This window comes from Topomyia yanbarensis, unplaced genomic scaffold (assembly GCF_030247195.1).
Source record: "Topomyia yanbarensis strain Yona2022 unplaced genomic scaffold, ASM3024719v1 HiC_scaffold_176, whole genome shotgun sequence".
NCBI lineage: Eukaryota > Metazoa > Arthropoda > Insecta > Diptera > Culicidae > Topomyia > Topomyia yanbarensis.
The window spans coordinates 1-24,388 of record NW_026683356.1 but is presented as its reverse complement, the minus strand read 5'-3'; the positions used below and the strand labels follow the sequence as shown (position 1 = coordinate 24,388).

Genomic DNA, 24,388 nt, shown 5'->3' with positions numbered 1-24,388 from the left:
AGGACCGTCAGCGACTATCTTTTCCTAGAATATAGAATATTGAAAATTGTATAGGAGAATTGTGTTGAGCACCGGAAGGTAAATATTGAGCAGCTTCCAGCACTGCGAAAAAAGCATCTTTCAAAGCGGGTTTTTCGTGTTTCTTGAACTCTAGGAGCGTTAGAAAAAAGTTGGGCATGCAAGGGTTAACTTAGATTAGTTCTTCATGCATGCAAGATGTAATTGTCCAATAAGAAAATATATGACCTCGAAGAACAGCTCATGAAAGAATGAATGATGCATTGTATTATTCTTTCAACGAATATACCAATATTGCTGGTTCTATATTGATTATCTCCCATAGTCCTAAGCATAATGATTACATTCTCGAGGCCATCACAAGTAGAACTACGGAAACTCTGATATGGGAGAGATCTTTAATCTTGTACTGTGACGAGTTACCGAAACGAAGAAGGTATCGTCACGAACGTAGAGTCCATAGCCTAATGTTGATCCTGTACATAACACCACAGACTAACAGACATAACACTATGAGGAAATTCCCTCAAAAAACATCGATCCGACAATTTTCCCAGAACACTAGCTCCACCTTTTATTCACGGTCCCAAACACTCATTTACTGGTGGGTTACCCCTCAGGTTTGGGAACAATTTTTCACTAGTGGTCTATCCCTCCAATTGATTCTTCATATGTCAGTGGCATATATGGATGCATCTGCATTGGTAATACATCTAAGAGGCTTGAAATATACTCGTACCAAAACTTCTCTTAAATGAAGGGATATTTTCTTCATGTCGTCTACAGAAAAAAAAACTACACTTGCAAGAGTTAAATATCTTGCATGGTATTTTTCATTTTGGATTATCTCACTAAAGTTATGCGAAGGTATGGTATAGCAAAGCGTCTTTTTTCTAATCTGAAAAAAACAAGCGAAATCTCTATAATAACGAAAACCTTGCGATTATTTTTATATTTTTGTGAATTATGCCTATCGTCCATTATGCCTAACGTACATTATGTCAATCGTCCATTATACCTAACGTATATTATGCCAATCGTCCATTATGCCTAATGTACTTATGTCTAAACTATTTATGCCAAACGTCGCGCACCCTGTTGATATTAACTATAAATAAATAAATAAAGCGACGCTGTAAATTATCTTTTGTGAAAGCGGCCACTATGAATATCTTTACTCCTTTCTCTACTAACAAATGCGACACTGATTATCCCCAAGAGCTGTACTTAGACACTATAAAAAAGGAGAAACATTTTCTCGCTTAAGTTTTCCTGTAAGGACCAGAAGGTATCCCTTCAATGACTTCAAAAAACAATAGCTCGCGGAAACACTGGTTCAAAAGTGAAGAGAATAGTTCCTGGTTTCGGAATTCTGAGTTCAGATATGTAGTTCTCAGCATTTCTTGAAGCATTATTAACCCCACGCCCATACCAGTACAGTCTTACAGTACAGCATGGGGTTACCTTCATGATTTAACCCATAATATAGGGGAACCCGGGGCTATTAAGACCGTGGGGGTAATTCGGACCCCCTCGATTTCTTAGAAAATTGTAAAACTTTCTGACTGTCGTACATATTCGTGGAAGTACTATTCTGAAGCATTAATTTTGACAGATGAATCACATTCTGCAGTTTTTAGGAAGGAGATACAACGTGTTTCATTTTTTCGTCATCCTCAAAACAAAAATTGTAATGGTAAAACCGTGATTAAAGTAACAAATAAAAGTGATAAAATGGTTTGAGATATTTTCAAAACGCTCATTACTTTTGTGCGCAATGAGCGTACGGGGCTATTCGGACCCCCTATTCCATCAACCATAGTTTGCGGCTATGCACATGATTACACACACCACAGCAACGAAAATACATGTAACATGTGCTGTAACTAACCAAATTTATTTTTTAGGGCAATTTTTTTTGCTTCTGAAGGAGTTTCTTCAAGCTGCGTCAACAAGACCCGATGGACAGTTGAAACTTAATTTTAATTTTTACATATTGTAACGCCGTATCAAATAAACAAGAGAAAAATCATGAGTCAACCGTTGGTTTTATGATTAATGTTAATAGAGTTGTGTGGTAATTGACGCACGCAAGCACACAAAATCGATTTGGTAATGACATGGCGGAAACCGTGACTTAAGTTCACAAAACAAATATTTCTACTAATCAAAGCGTTACGCGGGCGTTACTGAAGAGAAATTGACATAATTCAGCTTGGAATTTGCTGCAAGAATAGCAGCCTTATCGACGCAAATTCGGTTGATGGTTCGTCCTAGAGAAGGAATTTGAAGGATTTCCATTCTTTGTACCTACATTTTAAGAAGTTCACCGGCGCATTTATAAAATTCGGGAGTTGGTATACGCGCTTGTTGCTAAAATCTTGAAGCAGCATCAATCGTTAGTCTTGCATTTTCTTTTGCCGATAGTTCCACAAACACATGATTTTTGTTCATGGTCCTTTTTTCGTAACGTAAAACAGGATTGTTCCAGAATTCATGGCACTTTATTCACGATTTTAGGATTTTGGTGTATTTTTGTTCATGGTCCTGTTTTCGTTACGTAAAACAGGATTATTCCAGAATTCACGGCACTTATTTCACGATTTTAGGATTTCGGTGCGAATTTTTTGTTTTCTTGCATTTTCTGCAAGGAGATTTCTTGTATTCATATAGGATAGCCTTATATTGGCTTCTTGTATTTTTGCACAATACTAGAGTACTTGCAGTTTTTACAATGGATTCTTGCATTAATGTAAGTGATTCTTACCGAGTTGTTTTTAGGAGTACTTAAAAATATATCGAGCACAGAAAACTAAATCCAACACTTCTTCTTTAAATAGACTGGGCTGGGCATTCCGGTAAAAATAAACTCATCAACATAAAATCAAAAGAAATTTCTGTACGAATCTAACATTTCTCGTTTCCCCCGTCGGATAATTCGTCCTCTAAGTTGTAGACGACGCACGCAATCGCAAGCACGTGATCTGCTTAAGCATTGGCAGTTTTTTTTCGCAAAGCAAATATTTACATACTCTACCTTCTTTCTAATTGTACAGTTCTATGGCAGAGGACGGATCTCTTAAGCACTAATTACTTGCTAATATCTGAATTGAATTTTGATTGACCCTAGTATCGTTTCGGGAAGTTCTTCATATCTCACTAGGACATGACAGCTAGAATTGGAGATAACCCAAGCAACCAAAAGCAACCATCCCGAATAAAACTTAAAATATACACTTTACTGATCATATTAATTTCTTAGAAAACTTTCAACCTGCTTAAACTTTAATGAAACTTATACAAATTATTTGAATCGTTCTAATAAACTTTTGGTTGCTTGGAAAATTTGATCGAATGGATCTTGACCACTAAAAGACATCTAATACCGTTCCACTAGAGATTGACACACTAAAGAACAGGCAACTACTGGAACTTATTTACATCCAGATTGAAAAGACTGTGTCACATAGTTAGTTCGTATTGATGTATATGACGGCATGTAGCTCAACACGTGGAAATGAAAGTGCGACTCTTTTATGTTTGAAGCATATGATCGTAGTTTCCTTTTTTATTTCAGGCTTCTTCTTCCAATATTAAGTAGGGAAAAGGGACTTCGTTACCTAACAATATTTTAAAACTAGCCGCAAGCCCTTGGGTCATTCGCTCGTACTTACCGATGTAGTTTTTACCGAACAGCTGCATTCCCATCACGGCAAAGATGAAGATGATAATGCAGAGCACAAACGTCAGATTACCTAACGCACCCATCGTTCGACCCATGATGGAAATGAGTAAGTTCAACGTTGGCCACGATTTCGCTAGCTTGAACACTCGGAGCTGGATTTATATTGAGCGAAGGTATTTTTTTGTGTGTGTGGTTGGTGTGTTCGGGGTGTATTTAGTGAATATTGTATTGTAATTAGCAGTAGTGTACGGAAAAGAGAAAGAGAAGAAAAAGGAAGCATATCTGGTAAAATCTAATTCGTTCCACGCTACAAAAGGTTGTAATTTAGAATAATGTTTTTGTACAATAGGTTAGTTACGGTCTATAACTAGATTCACAACTAAGGTATGCTATTCTTCATCCAAGGCGCAAAATGCATACACATAGTCACTATATCGATTGAGAATCGAGGATCTAGAATCCGAATGCGGTTGGTAATCTTTTTGCGGATCGTAGCATAGAAAAATAAGATAATCAGTGATTCGGCTAACCATTTGATTGAGCTATTTGGCTAATTGTGAAAGTGAGGTAGCGTTAAATATTTCGGCTATTTCGTAGGCTTGCGGAATTATGAGAAAGCTATTTCAGTATAAGAGTTAGGAGTTTTATAAAAAAAAGCTCAAAGTTGAGTTTAAAAAAAATGCCGAAAATCGCTATTTTTTATTCAGGGACGCTACCTGTGTAATTTTTGCCGAACAGTTGCATTCCCATGACGGCAAAGATGAAGATGATGATACACAGTACGAAGGTCAGATTACCGAGAGCGCCCACCGTGCGGCCCATGATTGAGATCAGTAAGTTTAACGTTGGCCACGATTTGGCCAATTTAAACACTCTCAGCTGTGGAGATCAAGGGCAGGGGATGTGTTAGTACAGGTTTCTTGTTGAGGGCATTTTTGCTAATCGGTGTTGCCAGTTTCGTTACCAATATATGCAAGGAACTAAAGAGTGTGTATAAATATCTCCTGGCAACACTGAATGCTCCCTTGTAGGACTAATTCCGTGCGAGGCTAATCGGAATCGATGCACTAACTTGACAGCTAGTGTTCGACGATTACGAAAGCATTGAGAATCCAAACTACCCAGGCAATTCGCCCGTAACTGCAGCGCGTTAAGCGGTTTCCAGTACTTACCAAACGGAATGAACGTAATACTGACAATCCCTGAACACCTTCCAGACCCAGTTCGAGCAGTGACAGTGCTACGATGATGAAATCGAAAATGTTCCAACCCTCCTGGAAGTAATACTTGGGACTCATCGCTATCAGCTTCATCGTCGCTTCTATCGCGAAGGTTGCCGTGAAAAACTACAACAACCGAACATGAGGTTAATTACACGTCCTTTTACCCTCGAACGGCCACTAGGCAAAATACTCACATAGTTACCACTTTTAAGAGACTGCTCCATCTTCGGGTCCATATCGTGATGGTCCAGCGCCATGAACAGCGTGTTGACCACGATGCAGAGCGTGATGAATAACTCGACGAACGGATCGAACACGATGAATGATACGCCCTCCTGAAACTTGAGCCACACCCAGCAGCAGTCCCACACGCAGAAAACGTCGATCATCCTCATAATGAACTCGAGTGCCTTCTCCTTGAACGTCGGACCGTCCTCGTCGTCGTCCTCTGTGGGGAAGTAGTAAACAGAGACTGAAAAGGAAAGAACCAATCCGGCCGCGGAGAAGAAGGGGAAAAGAACCGGGAAGGTCCGGAATTAGTGCTGGCGGGTTTGACTCAACTTCCTTTCGGTTTGGTTGGCATCTTTGCTTCACTGGAATAAAAAAAAATCCAGCGCGTTTCTCCGTCCGCGCTTTTGACAAAAAAATTTCATGACGGAGAAAAGTGGTAGTTTTGCGAATGTTTTTTTTTTTGAAATAATGTGATTTTGTTTAGTGTTTTACAGAGAGCTATTTTCCTTCTGTCCTGCAAATAATGTCTAATACATCTACGCTTTGACCTAGGAACAACAAAAGAAAGTGTTCGGCAGTAACTTCTAGTTCTAGTAGCAAATATAGGCAGGCAACCGCTGGGAGATTTCATTTTATTATACGTTTATATTTGTTAATTGTTGATTTGTTTCTTAATGTTTTGTATTAAAATATTTATTACTTTATTCATTTTATATTTATCGACTGACTTGTTCGTGCTATTATTTTCGAATTGATTTCTAATGCTTATATCCGTACCACAGTGGCACCTCTTCATACAAAGTTCTAACAAAATTATAAAACTTGATTTATATGGTTCGGCTTATAATTAATTTTGAATCGCTGAATCCATGGCTGCTATCAGTTGTGAAATTCCTAAATTCTTCTTTTAGACTATCTTTATATAAACCCACGTCAATAATAGTAGTCAATCACATCTGATAGCAGAAATGGTTTCAAAACTAGTAAAAATCACTGATTTTTAAACAATGTGAAGTTGTTTGAATGATTATTTTGTAAGAAGAGTTATGAGCTACAGGGCGTTTCCTTATGGGTAGTTTCAAAACAATTGATATAAAAAATTTAGCGTGAAAATGCGCAAGATGATGTTTGTTTATCTACACTGCATTAAATTTTGGGTCAGATTGATGATAAGTGACCCATTGGAGACAATCTCAAAAATTGTAGTAACCAATAGCTGATGTTAAATTCAATTTTTTAATTGCTTTTTCTTGATGCAGAACAAATGTAAATTATTTCTACACAAAAGGCTCAAATCTATAATTTTATTCGATCTTTCATCTTTCTGGAGAACTTAAAGCTACTCTAATCGGCCTTACAGTTTTTGAGATATCGCCATTTAAAGTTCAAAGATATGAAAAATTCATATGAATTCATTGGAACAGAAATTCTCGATATTACTTACTTAAATGATATGTTAAAAAATAATTTTTCATCTGATTATCGTAAAATTTCGAGACAATTTTATTTAAACAAAATAAATATTTGTAAAAGAATTACAAGTCATTGATTTTTGGGATTTCTTCACTCTTTGTGCCACTGTGCGCAGTGATGACCGCTTGTTGTAAGTGAAAATAAATATCGTCTGACAATAGTTGATGCAATTTAGAAAAGCATTGTTTTTGAGCGACTTAGTGGAATGTTATATTGAACACTTTTTTATGAGTTCTTCCGTTTAATTCCACTACTTTTTTATGAAAATACAAAAATGCACTTTCATATCACAGATACGTATTTCGGCTACGACTTGCAGCCTTCATCAGTGTATTGTATCAGTATCAGAAAAAGATGTTTAATTAAAATAGCTGACGGCTGGAAGCACCTGTTGTTAACGGGCGATACGACTGATGACTCAAAGACGTGTTTGCTGATTGCTGTAACCACAAGTGCTCCGCAGCTAAGTACATTTTCGCGGATGATCAATTTGATGACAAAAATAATACCAACGAGTCTCTTTTTCGATACAAATCATATCCGATCAACTCAATCGACCCCTAAAAGGTTAACTTTAGGAACAAAGTTAAGCCATATAACATCGACCTACATTGCTCTGCTGCACCCGATATCACCAAGGTCTGACCAGATAAACTTAGGGTGTCTGTGAGCATGCATTGATTATGCAAATAGGATTGATTGTTGCGTGCTTTTCATAAGAGGAAGTTTCGTGTCTACGCACTTGATCAGGAAGTTGAGATGGATGGTGTAGTCACCGAAGATCGGCTGGGTGTGGGGTTGGCTTCTTCCCTTCGTTTCAGTTAGTGAAAATTCTGGAATGCAAACAATTGCATTCAGCATAAATCGCGGAGAACTGTGTCCTTTTGGACGAGTTAATTGACTTGTTCGCGTTTTTGTGCGGGGCGTCATGAACTGGCCACACAGCTGCCCATTGCAGCCATAACACACAACGAGGAAAATACGTAATGAATCATAATGATGATTCTTCTAGCAGAGATACCGAAGAGTCTGGGGAAACTCCGCACAGTACCGTCTTTACGCAGAAGTGCACTGGGCCTGGACCTGGGCCAGGGACCCCGGTATTTGGTGGGCCTGCGCGGAGGATGGATATAAATCCACACTTAAGCCTGTATTCGAAAAAGGTACACTCACATATTTGAAGCTTGAACATATTTGAGCGGTGGTAAAAACTGCTGAAATTTGAATTGAAAGGCTACAGCTATACAAAGTGCGGAAGGGACCGACCGTAGACAACAAATCTGTGTCCGGCAAGCGTTCTGCGGATGCGGCAAAATTATTCTGGTTTTCATAATATTTGGAATCGTCAATGGACACATCTACAAAGCAAACCCCTCGTAATAATTGAACTCTTCCACTATTCCTGGACCCTCTAACACAGGTACGGGACCAATACTTTTGCTTTTGACCTAAAAAGTGTTTATTTCATATTTGTACCACTGATTTGATAATGGCGCTAGTATAGCATCACTATATAAGTGTCATGAACAACGATGACACTCAAATGGTGATGGTATACTAGCGCCACTATCAAATCAGTGGTACAAATATGAAACAAGCACTTTCTGACTGATTTTTCCCAGGCTGGGCCGTTGCATGATCCGGATTCTTTCATGAAAATATATAAATGTTCACGATCTTAAGGAATTTACCGCAAAAATATTGTGTGTTCTGTTTAAGCCATTAGCGGATTTGTAGAAGTTTGGAGTCGTTCCTAGAACTTTATCGGAGATGTCGAAGCATCTCTACTGGCGCGCATACCGTACTATCTGAAGCATAATAGAAATTATATAGGGTAAAGTGCCTATTTTCACCATACTACGGAGAGTGCCTCACTAATTCATAGACGATCACCCTAACGCTACATCACGAACACGCCAAAAAATCTTGATTGACACCGTTCGACACAAGTTGGACCGTACTAACCAGCAACGCGGGTGACGTCGTCTAAATAGTCTAAACCACAGCTTAATTTAATAAATTAAACAAACCTACTCTTGCAAGAATGGTTTTCGATAAAAAAAAATAAGAAATTAAGTTCAACAAGCAAGGTTGGTTGAAAATGTCATCCTTAAGCTTTTTATTTCGCCGATTTATCCTACTTTCCGGTTAAGATATCGACAATTTATAAGTTTCTTAAAACATTTTGAATTCGACGTTCAATAATAGTAAATATAAGTGTGAATTCCACTCGCCAGTAATTCGCTTATGCCAGGTTCGGGTGATTCTATAATTCTTAGATGAGCTTAGGATCCAGCTCGGGTGCCTAAAATTAAAAATCTTCAGGATCTTTGGTTGATTCTCCGTATTAATAAGTCGAGCTGAGATCGGGTTTCTAGAATTGTAAATTGCTTTTCAATTTAAAAATGTTCGGGCTCGGGTCGGGTACGGGTTTTTCAATTTTTAAGCTCTCGGGTTTGGGTTCGAAAAAATTGAAATCTAATGTCAACGACATTGATGAATGTCTTGAAAATTCCTGCACGTTAAGGAAATTGCAGAAGACGGCGTGGTTTCTGTTACGGGACCCAAAGCTGTCGATCAACAATGACCATTGCACTTCCTTGGACAATTTGTCTTTTCCACGGAAAAAAACTGAACTACTGCATTTTCCACGGAGAAAACTGAACTACTGAACTTAGTTCCATTGACGCTATTCGCTCGCTGCAACAAGGAAAGTACACTTCCTATTTTTTGGGGAAGTTTGGGTCCCTTTTCATTGCTCTATTCCAGGCGATGAGAAGGCTTGGGTGCTTTAGAAGGTGACATTTATGAAATACCAATTTACTCCAACGAATTTTTCAGTATGTGTCGTCAGAGCACACTAAAAAAACAATTGCTCCCATTCTTGTATAACGAATTGTAATTCTAATTTCAAGATAGATGTAAAATTTTTCCTCCTTATATAAAAAATATTTCAACATTGTAACTTCCTAGATTTAAGATTTCCAAGTTGTAATAAAAAGAATCTGCCACCGCCAAGCTAACGCATTTGAGCCTATCAAATAAACGTACTGAATAAAAGAAAACCACAAGTGGCAACTCGGAATAAAGTAATGATAATCTGGGTACCAGGCCACCAAGAAATCGGTGATAACGAAGTGGTCAACGAATTAGCCAGGCGTGGTTCATCAAACATGTTTGTTGGATCAGAACCATTTCTGGGCATATCTACCGGTGCCATCAAACTAGAACTTTCAGTTTGGGCAAGAGACCAACTGCTAAACGACTGGCGTAACGTAGGAGGCGCTCGACAAGCTAAGAAATTCATACATCCAGATACAACGAGAGCCAAAAAACTAATGGATCTAAAACGAAAAGACTTGCGTATATTACCAGGCATATTTACAGTACATTGTTCGCTCTCCAAAACCAGACACCACCCATACATCCATAACAAGCAGCTAGAAAACTATTATAGTGATCAGACCTAGTGCCCGTTCCCAGGGAATTTATCGAGTCACTATACCTTTTTTAAAACTCATTTAACGATCTCGATGAGTAAGCTCCGTAAGTTTCAAACCACCTCACAATAATTTGAAATATCTCACCACACAAGTCCTCACCTACCTATTAATATTATATATACTTCCATAGCGATATCAGATGTTAACCCAATCGAAACTGACTGTTACCCATATACAAAACAATTTGTGAAATTTGTCGATTCTTGTCGAGTGAGTATTTTTTCGGTTTTATGTTTTTATGTTATTTATATTTTATGCTTAAATTGTTCCTTTAATAAATAGGCCCTGAAGAAGGCCCAAACCGCGGGTCGAAACGTTGGCAAAGATAAAGAAATAATCGACGCAAAGATATTTGACTGTAGTGCCTAAACTCACCTTAGATTACTTGTCTATTCTGTAACTACGAGCCCGCGAGCTCAGAGCATATTCTCTGCCATTGTGCAGTATTATTTCTTCGATATAAGCGATACTTCGGAAGGCATCTCATGTCGTCTAGCGAGGTATGGCATGCCTATCCCAATCAGATCTTCAGTTACGTTAATAAATGTAATTCCTGGTTGGGATGACACATGATGACAAACAAACAACTCACTTCCAACTACATGTGATTCGGGCACTTCGTAACATGTGGAGCAAAGACGGGAAGCCACAAAAGATAACCTGAATAGTGGTCGCAGTGGCAAGGATTCCCCTTAAAAGGACAAAAACGCGGCAATCAACGTTGGGCGGGCCATGCAGCGCGAAAAGAGATCTGCTCAGCAAAGTAAATGGAAGAAGTCGTCAACTTCGGAACAGTTCCGAGCTCGCTGAATTTGTCCAATCGAGGAAGACGTACGCTCAGCGGCTGAGTAGGGAGACTGGAAAATGGCAACAGAAGATAGAGATACTTGGAAATCTTGGTCATGATTCGGAGACTGGGTGACGTTCCGCGTTTCGAAAAGAAACGAAAAGTTTTTTTGTATACTAGCATGCATGAAAAAGTCGTATCGACTTGGTTTCATAATGTGGTCCTTGGAGTTTTGATGATGATGATTAAGTGTTAAATATGATTCAACGAAGAATTGCGGTATCGTATAGCTATCGAGGACTTTTCGATTTATACTGGTTATTAACAGCAAAATCCTTACTTCAGGACGTTTTGAAGAATTTAGTTTTCAAACTTCTCTAGGGTTATCAACCGTCCACCACCATCAGGGGCGCCATTCAGTTTGGCGGGATTGATTTCGCAATGTTGACATAGTTCTACATTTAGTTTAGTAAACTTATTTATTCGAACAATGAGGTCTGCTCTGTTCGGTTTTTAGTCTCGAGCCCTGGCCGATTTGAAAGCTTTCACCTCAAGTTTATTCCTAGAGAAGGAAACTTTTCATTCGTCATTTTAATTAGTCCTTTTCCTTTAGCGCTTTTTTAAACATAGTGGTATACGTGCTTACCCTTGCGACACATTGCAAAGAAAGCACTTGTACTCTATGATAAGTGAAATTGGTTAGATAACATAATATGAGATCTGATCAAAGTGGGTTATCATCATCTGCAATTCATACGCCATCATTCCAACTTGATGCGGTTGTGATTCAACGAGTCCTTAATTTGCTCTTGGTCGATTTGATAACCCTAATCTCACAAGTCTAGATTCAACTGTAATAAAACATATAGAATAGTTTGGTGTCGTAGATCTCAATATAAAATTCAGGAAATTTTCAGAGTTTTTTATTTGCAGTCGTATACAGCGAATATAAGCTGTTCTATTTAACAAGTTGTAGTAAAAATGGGACTGTAACCTATAGGATATTTTCTGTGATACTGCTTGATTATTCGATTGAGTATTTCATTGCAATATCCATAATATTGAGGTGACCCGGTAGGCCAATCAATTGGAGCAATCAAACACGAATTTGTTACTATTTGGCCTTTGACCCTCAGATTCACCGTCCGCGCGATCATCCAAGAACACACGCGCTAACGTGTACGTGTATAAATATACACGTACACGTTAGCAGACGCGACATACAAACGCACACGCGATCGCATAATCCATTTAGAATCACAGCCCGCTGCAATTGGCTTTAAGCAGTGTTCCATTTACACATTTCACGTCTCGTCTGCAATTGTAGTGTGTGATTCTGAGGGGCAGCCCTTCCGAGAACCTAGCTCTACAGCTCCAGCTGGAAAACTCTAAACAAATTGCCTTTAACCCTCTGACAGTCGCGTTGTTATCTACATTTAAGCGCTCACCTCAGGCTCTAAGACTATTTCGCCTGAATTTCAGAACGTTGTGCATTACGTGACTTCTAAAGGGGTAAGTATCATACGATCACCTAATCGGGTTATTAGGTGTTACACCAACCGACATAGCCCCACAAAATGAGCCGGATGAACTTCGTTTGACAATTCTCGGTGGTTTGTTTACATAGGAGTTACGTGAGATCGAGTGTGACAGATGAGCACCCGTTGCACTCGAACTCACGCAACTGACAAAGTAAACAAACTACCGAGAACTGTCAAACGTGAACTTCATTCATCAAAAGTTCATTCGTGTCGTCATTTTGTAGAACTCAATTAGCGCACGAAAAATCTTCCACCAACCGGTTGCCATTAAACACTGTACTGCTATTTGTAGGACTTTTTTTCTAAAACAACCTAAACTACCAAGCAACAAAAAAAAGAACTAGTAGTCTCTGAAGTGCACACTGAAAGCTGCTCGATTGCTAGTTCGCCAGATATCTGGTAGTGAAGTATTTGTTTGGCTAAATGAATTGACGATTTTTTTTTAACTCAAGGTGACCCTATCACCTATGTTACTATACCTATTAGCTTGTGAGTGTACAATTTGTATGCTTATGCGTCAGTGTATGGCACAGCTGCTAATGTGCCTAGTTTATGTTGCATGAACCGGCTTCATGTTGTTTAATGAGTTTGTGATCGCACACTGGGTATGTATTTGGATTGTTATCTGACGAAAATGAGTTTGATGAAGGGTATATATATGTGCAATGGAGCTAATTTTTGACAACTTTACGTCGATAGCAGGTGGCTGTCAGAGCGCAAGTGCAAAGTGCATCTCTCTTTGAATGGGGGCTACTTTTGTTGGTAAGCTCCTATTACTTGTAAAAGCAGGAACCCCCTAGCAAAGTAATATTTCTGGAGGAAATAATCTAAAGGTAGCTTTATGCGTTATTTGATGATGACCATGTCAAGTGGTTGTTACTAATTTCATTCATATTCTAAATATTATAGTAAAACTAACGACACTGAATCTTTTAATAAAAACTCTACATCTCTATCTTTGATTTCCCATTTATCTGTCAGTGTCATTTCAATTGAGCACGATATCTGTCAGAAGCCCTCGTTTGGGAAGGATTCGAAGAGTTTTTCGTTAGAGATATCGAATCTTTATTCAGAGATTTAGCGTCGATAGTATAAACGATTCGCCAATTTGATTGATTAAATGTTCTAAGACTATTTGAATTGTGTGCCGTCATTCTTGTTCCGTAATTTACGCAACTATGTTTTCCCGGATATAGAAATGATTAACTTTATTTTGTAATGCAAGTATTGGAATTACTCCCATCTATTTCATTTACACTCATAAACTTCTTCACTGTCTCTACGCCTACTAAGATTTTACCAGTACAGATACTACATTGTTATTTCCTCATATTAAAAACCACCTTTTGAAATTTTCCTCCAAAATAAATTACGTTCGGTACCCCACGAGTCTGCATCGGCCGTACGAAATGAATGAAAAAGGCGACTAACTTAAACTTAACTAGAAACTATTAAACCAATTAAAACGGTAACCGTAAAGTAAATAACTTTTATAACTTAAAATTACTGCTATTGCTTATTTGTTGATAAATAGTAACTAGCTAAATGGTATAGTAAAATTTCTAGCAAATTGTGCAAATCTAGGAATAATTCAAGAGCGTAAGTGGTGTCTAGCAAAACAAGTAACTAATTGTGTGGCTGTAACTAATACTAATAAAAACAATTGCTCAAACTTCATGCTCAATGTGCTACTATTCGAGAAATCATTCGCTCTAGCTTGAAAGAAATTGGACAGTAAGAAAACATTTCACTAATACTATTTTTATGGTTGCTTTGAAAGACTTAATTGAAATTTGGCTGGCCTATCTTTGGACTTTTCTGTGCAAATGTGTTTGCATCAAAAAAGAAACAAATGATATTCCAACTAATCGGCTGGGTACGGTTCATCGGAGTAAACAAACCTTGCTCTCTAGCGAAAAATAGAGAAATCAAACACACAAAGAAGTGGAGTCAACTCTATATAAGAATACACGCTAGCACCAAATGACATCGGAGTATGCAGTAAGGAACTGATATTGAAGATATCTGATTAGTTGATGATTTTTACGTTAGGTTCTATTCTAAAACAGATTATGATAGGAAGAGAGCGATCGAACAGCACATGTAGGTAGTGTAGAATAGCAAAATAGACAGACGGAGATGTTACTTTATGGATTTCATCGAGCTTGAAAGAAAAACGTTAACATGTCGAAGTAACAAAAAAATAATGGAAATGTGGTGGTTGTTGAGTGAGAGCAATAGGATTTGCGTGAACAGGATTTACACCATGTCAGTTAGCTTGCAATGTTAGAAAGAACTTTCATGGGAAGAGTTTTGTAAATGTGAACTTTTTTTTCTAATTAGATTCAAATTAATTGTACATTCTCGAAAGGATCTACTCCTTAGTTTATGACGAATTCGAGGAAAGTAGTTTAAGTTCTTTATATTTTAAATTGTGATGTTTTTTTGTTAAAACTGCCAAATAAATGCAAATAATATTGACATTGGTCTCACTACAGCACATCATTTTCATCCTAGCAGGTAATGGTATGGAAACTGAATTACAAAAGAATAATAAAATTCGAATAAAAACGCACAAAAAGCAAAAATACGTATTTTATACCAAGTCATTGCAACAATATTACTGCGAAGAGTTGCTGGATTTTAATTTAGAGTGTTTTGTTACTAAATTGAAAAAGTTGACCAATTAATTACAGTTTGCACTAAAATTTCACAAATTTTTTACGAAAAAAGATTTTTTTCTAGCATACATATTCAATGATTTCAAATATTACGGCATGGAAACCACAAAAATTTCTAAAGTTTTACACATATACACATATCAGAATTAGGTTTTCAAAAACAATGCGGATGTTAAAAGTCAAATTACAAAAATCAAAAAGCAAGATCCGAGATACGAAAATACATCCACAGTAAACAAAAAAAATGAACATCGGCGTCAGTGTGAAAATAGAAAACAATTGACAGTAGAGTGGGACAATGAGCCTAAAATGGACGACCGTCGGGTTGTGCGTACAGAACGATAATTTTCGTACGGATAGACAGGTGATGTAGATGACACGATATGATTTTCTGTTTTTCTGTGCGACATATGTGTGAGTATTCGTGTGTATTGGTGTTTGATTGTTTATCAGCAATCACAGGTAGTCACTAAAATTACCTCCATGATCACTAGCTCTACTATGCCGACCAGCAGCTTGCTCGATGATATCGTTTAACACCATAACGTCTAAAATGGAAAATGTGACGTTAGTAAAAGCGATTTTTCGATCTGGAATGGTTTTTTCTTCTATTATCTTACCTTTCATATCTACTACAGTTTGTGTTTGAGAGGGCTCGATGAAAGGATTGTCGTTGTGTTTTATTTTGCCAGCGTCGTCTGTACAGTCTTGTGACATATCCTGGAAAGAGCAGTTGTAAATTAAAATTCGTTTCAGAAAAAATATACATAGTAATTCTGTAAGTATTTCTGCATTATATTAAGACTATTGAAACAAACATTTCCGTTTTTCGAATTTCTCGTAATGAAGGTGATAATAGCGTAGTTGGGAGTCGATAGCTTTGCACGCTGCTCACTTGGGTTCGCTTCTCAAAACCCGCACATCGAGTTAGAGTTTTTTAAACTTTAAGCAAGAGGCAAATGAGCAGAAGTTTATATAAATAAAAATACAAGTTTTAGTAGTGCAATTTGTTCACTTGTACATATCTCATCCAAACTATGATTCAATACGTAATTAATTTATTAGTTTTTTGGGTTTTGACGTAAGTGCACTGCCTTATTTAAGACTTTTTGATGGTATACAACAGGAAAAATGGATCGAAATGGTGAGTTAGACGAAAGCAATTATGTTAAAAAACGCCCCAGAGGCAGGATACGAACCTGTAACCCTTGGGACTACGGTCCAATGCACAAACCCTTATGCTATCCCTGGGCTCTGCTAACGTTCCAGGTAGAACATATGATTATCGCCTTGGCGACAGTGATCGTACCACTGCCTCTAGCGAGAGATCGCCGTTGCCTCCCAACACGTTTGATCTATTTAACTACCCTGCCGGGGTTCTATGACTTTTCATTTATCTTATGTCTACTTTGATTTCGCTACCTGCGCTGGCTATGTGCGGACTAGTCGGCGGGCCGCGGGAAACATCGCCGCGTTTGGTTTTCTCGGGTCCCGTTACTGGACCTATTGGATGCTGAAGGAAAGTTCGTTGGGCTAACGACCCATTGGGTCATGGGAGACCTCTCCAGCACCAAAGAGGTGTGGCAGAGGGCCCATTGATGCTGTGGTCGTGGTGTGTCTCTGTTTGGATGCTTTCGAAGGGTCCGGTTTTGATTGATCTGGGCCGTGAGAAGCCTCTTCAGCATCTGGTAAGGGGTGTGACAGAGGGCTTACATTTGGTTGGGTTCTCACTAGTTGTGAGGATGGCTGCTTTTGGTTGATCTGGGCCGCAGGAAAATATCTCCATAACTCAGCGGGGGTATGCAGAGGGCCCACAGTTGGTTGGATTTTCACTGATGGTGGTGTTGATTGCTGTTGGCTTGTCTGGGCCGCCGGAAACGATATGATGGTGTTGTCTTAAATACGATCGTTCAAACCGGCTTCATTTAGGAATGTGAGTGGAACCTTCTCCCGGACAGGGTCGTTGGTCAGCAGGTCCCGTATTGATTCCGCTAGGTCATATTGTCGCCGGAGCTCCTCGAGCTCCCGGCAGTGGCAGAATAAGTGTTCAACGGAGAGCCGGGTGTTGCAAGGTATCCTTTGCTCCTCCAGGTTTGCTCGGTAGGTTCAGCTGTCGGCTGATTCCTTGACCGTCTGTGTGTGTGTGGGCTCAGGATCTCCGCCAGTGGATGGTAGATCTGTGCCGCGGGTTCGTGCTGAACTCTCTGGATGTCGGTTGCTGGGGTTTCATCTGGAAGTCGGGCTCGTCTGCCATGTAGGACTAGCTGGTCAGCTGGTTTCCTCTGATACCGCTGTGGCCAGATATCCAGCAGAGTGTAACCAGTGGGTCTCGATGAGTCTTGATGGCCTGCATAAAATGGGTGCGTGGACGTTCCGGATGCGATGTCCCCCAGTACGGACAGGAAATCAGTAAGGATAACTGTTGGTTTGTCTGTGTTCCTTGCCACTGTAATAGCTGCTGCCGCTTTCATTGTGAACACTGAGCAGAAGGGGGAGACGGAACGAGAGCCCGCTCCCCAGTCCGCTGATTCCAGCTTCGACGCCGTCGTCCGCCTTGGAGCCATTGGTGTATACTTTAAGATTTTGCTGGATGCTTCCGGTTACGGTGAAGTCGTGGTGAATGTTGGCTGCGATCGTGAGAAGATGGTATTCGTTGCCCGCTATCTTCTCGAGGAAGATTAGTTCCCATTTGAGAGCTACCCTGGCAGCTTCCCAGCGGCAGGGGAGCACTCCAGCCTCGATACAGGCTGCTTCGGCAGGGGTGCTTGGTAGTAATCTGGAGGATAACCGCGGTCCGTCGTATGGTGACCCGAGTATAGTGGAAAGCCCATCTTAATTTCGGCCCGTGTGTGCGATCCCGTAGAATATTTTACCGTTTATTAGGGATCGCCCGATGTAAAGTGCCGTTCTGTGGTTGTTTTTGGGGTGACGGGAGCAGATAGTGCGGATCCGCCGCTTTCTGCTTTTACAGTCCTTTTCTATTCGTCGGAAGTAGGGCGTGAACTTAATTTTCCTGTCGAGGGTGTCTCTGAGGATGGCTGGTTCTTTCCGAAAGGGTACAATAGTGTCGCTGAGGCGGATTGGTCTGGATTTCGCTAAGTGGTGCGTGCCGCAGCAGTGAGTGATGTAGCATTGTGCCCTATTGGCCGACGGTTTTTACGATCACCTGTTGTAATATACGGGTACGCGTGAGGGTTTTCCCCAGAACCATCAGGATGGGATGATAAACGAAGACGTAGATGCCTCCGGGTAGCGCTGCGAAGAGCGAGTTTATCCTGATGAGAAATATCGTCATAGCAGTGAACCTTGCGGCACTCCTGGGATGAGATCCCGCCTATACAGACCAGGAAGCGACGGTTGGTGAGGTAATTCTGAATAAATATGCCGAGGTTTTCCTGTAGACCCTGTCGTTTGAGGTCTTTGAACATGCCTTCCCGCCGCAGTGTAGTAGGCTTTTGCTACGTCGATGATGGAGATGTCGGCGTGTAGGTTTTCTGATATATCCTTGCCGAGGGATCCTAGGTTGGCTCCGGTTCCGTGTTCTTTTCGGAAGGCGAATTGGTGTGGGTCGAGGAGTTTGTGGTCTTCCAGCCACGTTGTCAGTTTGCGGTTGACCATCCTTTCCAGAGTTTGGCGGTGCAGGACAGCAGGTGGATCGGCCGAAAGTCACTGGTGGATTGGGTTACCCTGGCATTTTTTGGGAATGGGCACTAAATGGGCCTAGTTTCCATTCTTCTGGGAAGGTCCCTCCTTCCCAGTTTGCGTTGAAAGAGTTCAGAAGGGCTCTTTTGCATCCGGGGGGAGGGGGGTGGGTTCGGAGCACCGAGTATCCCATCCTGTCGGGGCCGTAGAATTTTGCGCGGACGGTGCTGATGAGTTGAGCGTCTCCTTTTGCGCTGTATGAAGGCAGCGGGCAGGGCTTCGTCAGCGGATAAGGATTAGAAGTGGTGTCCTATCCTATCCGCGATTTCCTCAGTATCGGTTTTCCTTGGCTGTTAGGTTCGTTTTTCTTGCAGCGCTTCAGAGTGTCTTGAAGTTGTCTGCCCTTTGGTCCCGAAGGGGGTGGTTAGACGGTGTTTTTTTACAGGAGGCGCTTTGGTGACGGCGGCGACTTCTAGATTCCACCAGTAAACTGCTCGGTGTGGTGGTGCTCCGTTCGTTCTGGGGATATTTTCGCCTGCAGCGTTGGCGTCCAGTTGGTGTGTATGGTCGTTGATTTGCGTCCTGTGTTTCGGCCATAGTGGTGATTGTGTTGGCTAGTTTGGAAGGTTCTATAGCTCCTAAACCCTTACTAGGTCCGAATTGGCCCAGTTCCCCATATGAAACTAACGGATAGGCATTGTAGAGCGATCAGTTATATACTTAAAATGAAACTCGTTCTACGTCAGTGCCTAAAGGGTGGAACGATCAAAAATTGGTCGACTTAAATTTGGGGTATTCTTTTAACCGTGCATTTGAAAAATTTCATTTTGAAGATGTATGCATACGGATTGTTTCTTCCATTTTGTTTTTGTCATTTTCCATTCAGTAAGTAAACTGAACAGAATTTTGTAAGCACTTATAAAAAATCTGAAGTACTCCAACGCGAGTATGGCAATATCAATCATAGTTGCCAAATCGATTGCGACAACTGTTATTGAAGTGTTCCTGGAACGTCTCACAACTCCTAGGAAACCAGAATAAGACGAAAACCGAAATCACAAGACTCCAGAAACTGGAAGCAGAGTGGACAGCACTTTCAAACGTAACTCGAACCGTTTCATTAGATATATCGGCAACAAATTTGAGATATCATATACAATTAGGTTTTACACCAACCGACATAACCCAACAAAATGAACCGGATGAATTTCGTTTGACAATTCACGGTGGTTTGTTTACATGGGAGTTACGTGAGTGCGAATGCAACAGATGAGAATCCGTTGCACTCGAACTCGCGCAACTGACAAAGTAAACAAACCACCGAGAATTGTCAAACATGAACTTCATTCATCATAAGTTCGTTCGTGTCGTCATCTTGTAGAACTCAATAGTGCAAAAGTCGGACTGTCAACGTACAAGCTTACTGTGGTACCCAATCGAGTTGATAAACAGAACACCACGGCTAAAATAAGAGCCCAACTGTTGGCAAGTTGGATTTTGCATCGTAGTGGGCGATGAAATATACATCAAGGTGGATTTCAAGAGTGTTGTTCAAGCAGAAAAAGTTGTGAAAGTAACCGAAAAATAGTTGGTTTGGCAGACGATTTGTACATGTAGGCTAAAAAGCGAAATTTTCATGAAACTCGCATTCGGAATCACGATAATTATTGTTAAGGAATCCTTGCAAAATCACTTGTGCCGTTTTTTGAAGAAACACAGTTGTTCCGTGATGTTTTAGCTTAGGAATATTAGTCCGCCAACGTGTCGTACCCAAGGACAAAAACTTGCCAGAGCTGCCCCCTATTGAAAAATATTGTCAATCGTTGAGCGGAATCTCTAGAAAGCTCAGAAAATATTTGGTAAAGAGACATAATTCGTGGCAAATTGGAATTCAACATCAAACAGTGGATACAGTAGTAGTACAAAATCTGATGGAATGTCGGACAATTCACAATGATATGACATCGGACATCGGAAGCCTAATCACATGCTTGTTTTGTATTTTGAAGCCACCCAAATTGCAAATGGAAGTATAGTCTCCATTTATATAATTGATTGTTGACCATTCCATAATTTTGTGCCTAGAATACCTATACGTCTTTCAGTGCCTTATATTTCGTGTCTCTTACTTGTCAATTATCCACAAAAGAACAAAGTCAGTAAAAATAACATTAAGACAATCACACCATAGTAAATATTATACATGATTGGTACAATGGATGAATAATCCGCGTTAGTTCAAATTCTATCAAAATAAATTTGATCGCAAGGTGATAATTTGGCAAGGCATTTGCAGTTGTGGAAGGAAAATCAATATATTCATTAGGATACCAATGGAATGTATGGGTAAAAAGTGATCAATGAAATTTACAAATGGGTGGGGTGCGAAAGCATACATATATGACAAAGAGGTATCACAAAGTTCGACAATTTGCACCCGCGAAAAACCTTTTTAACGATGCAAAATGTCTTCGAAACAATTTTTTTGATCACCATTATGAAAATTTATGATTTCCATTTTTTGGAACCCTAGTATTCGTAAGATAGAAGTTCTGGTCAAACTTAGCCAGATATCATTACAAGTGGCTGTCATAAAATATAATGATGTCGATTTTATTAGAAAAAGTATTTTGCGTAATCGGAAACATCGAAAATTCATCCGAATATTTTTTTCCTGTATTCCTTTAAAGCTTAATATAAAATTTTGTAAAATGCTTCTTCTAGGTTGTTGTATAGTACTACCTTTTTGAGAAATTCTTTATTAGGCACAGTCGTGACGTATATGAAACAGACTTTAGTTTGTTACGAAGATCACAGCTGTACAATGAGGCAGCAAGTTCTCTGTTGAATCGGAGCAGTTTAATTAAAAACTTCATATATAAGAAAGAGAAGTTCTTCGATAGTTAAGTCGTTTGAGTGGTGGTACAGAATAGCTATAGATCTGTGCAGTCGATTCTAGTTCATGGAGGAAATAGAATCCCATATTGACATTTCATTCAATCTAGGCTCATATTTCGTCCGAGTGCAAGAATCAATTTGCGTTCCGATGATGATTGAATGCCAGATTCGCAAAATGGTTAATCGAATCAAACTTAAATTCAGCATAATAGCAGTCAGTAAAACGACCCGATAATTGTTGACTACTACAGGAAATATTCAGTTGAACGACCGATTCACCGCTTTATACCGGCTATGAGCTGTACGTTTGCAGCGGCTACACCATATAAAGTAAAGTAAAATGAATAACCGGAATGTTTCAAAATACTTACAAAATCTCTCTGCCCCTTGTGGTTGGTGTCCGCGTATGACATGTTCGGTGCCATGTTCGGAGGCGGCACGATCGAGTGATTGGTGTTCCGCGCTGAACGGTTCCGCAGGCGGCTCTCCTTCGTCATACCCCCGAGTAGGTCGCCGTGCGATGTGTACGAGATGCGCGATTGATGCGATGTGTAGGATGAATGTCGCGAACCTTTTTGGGTTTTTCGTTATTTGTTTCGGCGGTGTATTTGGTAAGGCAACGAAATTGATTAGATCGTTTTGAAAGGATAATGTTTCTTTTGGAAACTTCAAAGCGTAATTCAAAGGTACAGGCAATAAAAGTGCGAAAATTTTGATACTACGAAACAACTAAAAAGAAGTATGATTTTATGTCCAAGATAGGTTTAGAAAAACAAATGTGACTGTTGCAGCATATTTGGGTTTCTAAACGAACTCACTTGTGTTGTGCAAACCGAATCGATGTAAATCTAATGATTAGAAATGATAAATAGATGGCGATGTGATGGTGTGAGTTAGAAGCGATCAAAACTTAGTATAAGTATGGACACTATAAAAATATAAAATGTATTTTGTTTTTGATTTTGATTATCTGTTCGGAACAATGAGTTAAAATATGTTAAGGGTAAAATTGGAACGATGTTGTAGAAAATTTTGAAGTGGCAAAAGGGAAAGAGCTGCGAATGTTGGGAACTAATGTAATAGAATGGCGGCATTATTGGAGAATTCAATTTCATTAAAAGATGGAATAAAGATAGAAAGAAAGAGATAGACAGATTTATAGCAAGCAGCCATTTTGAGATGATCGATATTAACAAAGTACTAACAGATTAGACAGAATTTGGAAAGAGCAAACGTATCTTTCTCTTTTGGCAACTTTTAGAACAAAACGGGAATCGGAACGAGACAGAATGAATTTTGGAAAAGTCTGATTTGATCAGTTGATTTGGATTTTACTTTTTTATAGTGTACCTAAATTAGCATAGTATACTGGAACGATGATTGCACCATTTTCCTCCGACATCGGTGTGACCGCGTTCGAGTCATCGGCGTACGGCAAATGTTCCTGTGCATCGAGATATGTTGAGAGTACCAATGGTTTTCTATCGCTACCAGGTACGCCCACGAAACGTCCTCTACCGTTACGTATCGTAAACTGTTGCCGGGTGGACGTCATGGGTCGGGGCAATGGTGGCACCAGAAAAAAGAAGACATACGAAACAGAAGTCAGAGAAAAAAGAGAGAGAGATAAAAAAGAAGAAAACGTATAAATCGTTTAGTGCAGATTCGCCTAAGTCTGTACCTGATGTGATCCTCTAGATCCTCTACGAAGATTAAATGGTGAACCAGGTAATGAAAGTGAAGCCTAGAAAGTAAGTATAGGTTTCATTTGGTTAGTGTGTTTCTCGTTCGCCTGCTTCTCAGCGAGTTTCTTTTGGAGTATAGAATAAATATATAGTTATGTGAGTTAGTTATATAGAAGCGGATGGGGTTTTATCTATTTGTTGGTGGTCTAAAGCTTATTATCGTGACGTGACTGTGTAACGGTGTATATACGAGAATGGATTTGGTGTTTCGGAAAGGTGTCGTTATTATTTGGCTGAAATTTAGTTATAACAATGTTGTTTAAGAGTGTAATAGTGCTCTAAAATGTGTTCGGCTAGGACTCACACAGTGATAACTTTTTTGGTTGATGTTCCATCAACACGTGATAAATGTGGAGATGTTTCTAGAATATTTATAGTTATTTTAGTTCTCTAAAAATTATTTGGATTGTGCATGATGCAACTGTGGTAATGATATTTTTCTCAATTCAAGTTAATGTTAGATTTTTAACAACTTACAAGTTAAAAACTATATACCTAAATCAACTTTTAATTCAGAATTTATCCTGTATTTTTGACACAAACGTTCATTAATATGAGTTTGCATGTTTTCATCGCTTAAAGCATTTGTCGATTTCAACTTTATTAGCTACGTAACTCTTACTGAAATAGACAGAAAAGTATAACCCCAAATATTCTGCGTTACATTTTAGAGTGTAGCTGTCAATTTATCCGACAAAGACATTGAACAACAACTACTTCGTCATGATATGTCGCAAAGAACACTGCAGAGGTCCAAAATGAGAAGTTCATTTCTATCAAAGAGACGCTTGCGACGTTCAAAACTTGTTAGTCCAAGGATCATTCTGAACAAAGAGAAAATCATGGTTTGCATTGAAGAGCCGTGGTTGGCAGCGAAGAAAATTATGAAAAGAATATATTCTATGTTATATGCGTATTTGAAAATGGTTATTGCGGGACTTGAAAAACATGTCTCCAACAT

The 24,388-nt window shown here is 39.4% G+C and overlaps 1 protein-coding gene across 14 annotated transcripts in view; it reads right to left on the bottom strand.

The window, feature by feature from the left end:
- Positions 1 to 23,926, bottom strand: part of LOC131694871 (sodium channel protein para) — a 71,775-nt gene extending 47,849 nt beyond the window's left edge. For 4 of the 14 annotated variants that reach the window (XM_058983381.1, XM_058983383.1, XM_058983385.1 and 1 more), the window contains exons 1-7: positions 23,033 to 23,216; positions 22,054 to 22,253; positions 15,763 to 15,862; positions 15,622 to 15,690; positions 5,121 to 5,398; positions 4,876 to 5,049; positions 4,420 to 4,582 (exon numbers count right to left, since the gene is read on the bottom strand). In XM_058983381.1, the coding sequence (XP_058839364.1) occupies positions 4,420 to 4,582; positions 4,876 to 5,049; positions 5,121 to 5,398; positions 15,622 to 15,690; positions 15,763 to 15,862; positions 22,054 to 22,253; positions 23,033 to 23,084 (1,036 nt within the window). In that variant the 5' untranslated portion in view covers positions 23,085 to 23,216. Of the gene's footprint in view, positions 1 to 3,692; positions 3,856 to 4,419; positions 4,583 to 4,875; positions 5,050 to 5,120; positions 5,399 to 15,621; positions 15,691 to 15,762; positions 15,863 to 22,053; positions 22,254 to 23,032; positions 23,217 to 23,363 lie in introns of those variants that run through there. The other 10 variants (XM_058983389.1, XM_058983386.1, XM_058983391.1 and 7 more) reach the window with 6 other exon arrangements.
- Between the last annotated feature and the right edge of the window lie 462 nt (positions 23,927 to 24,388).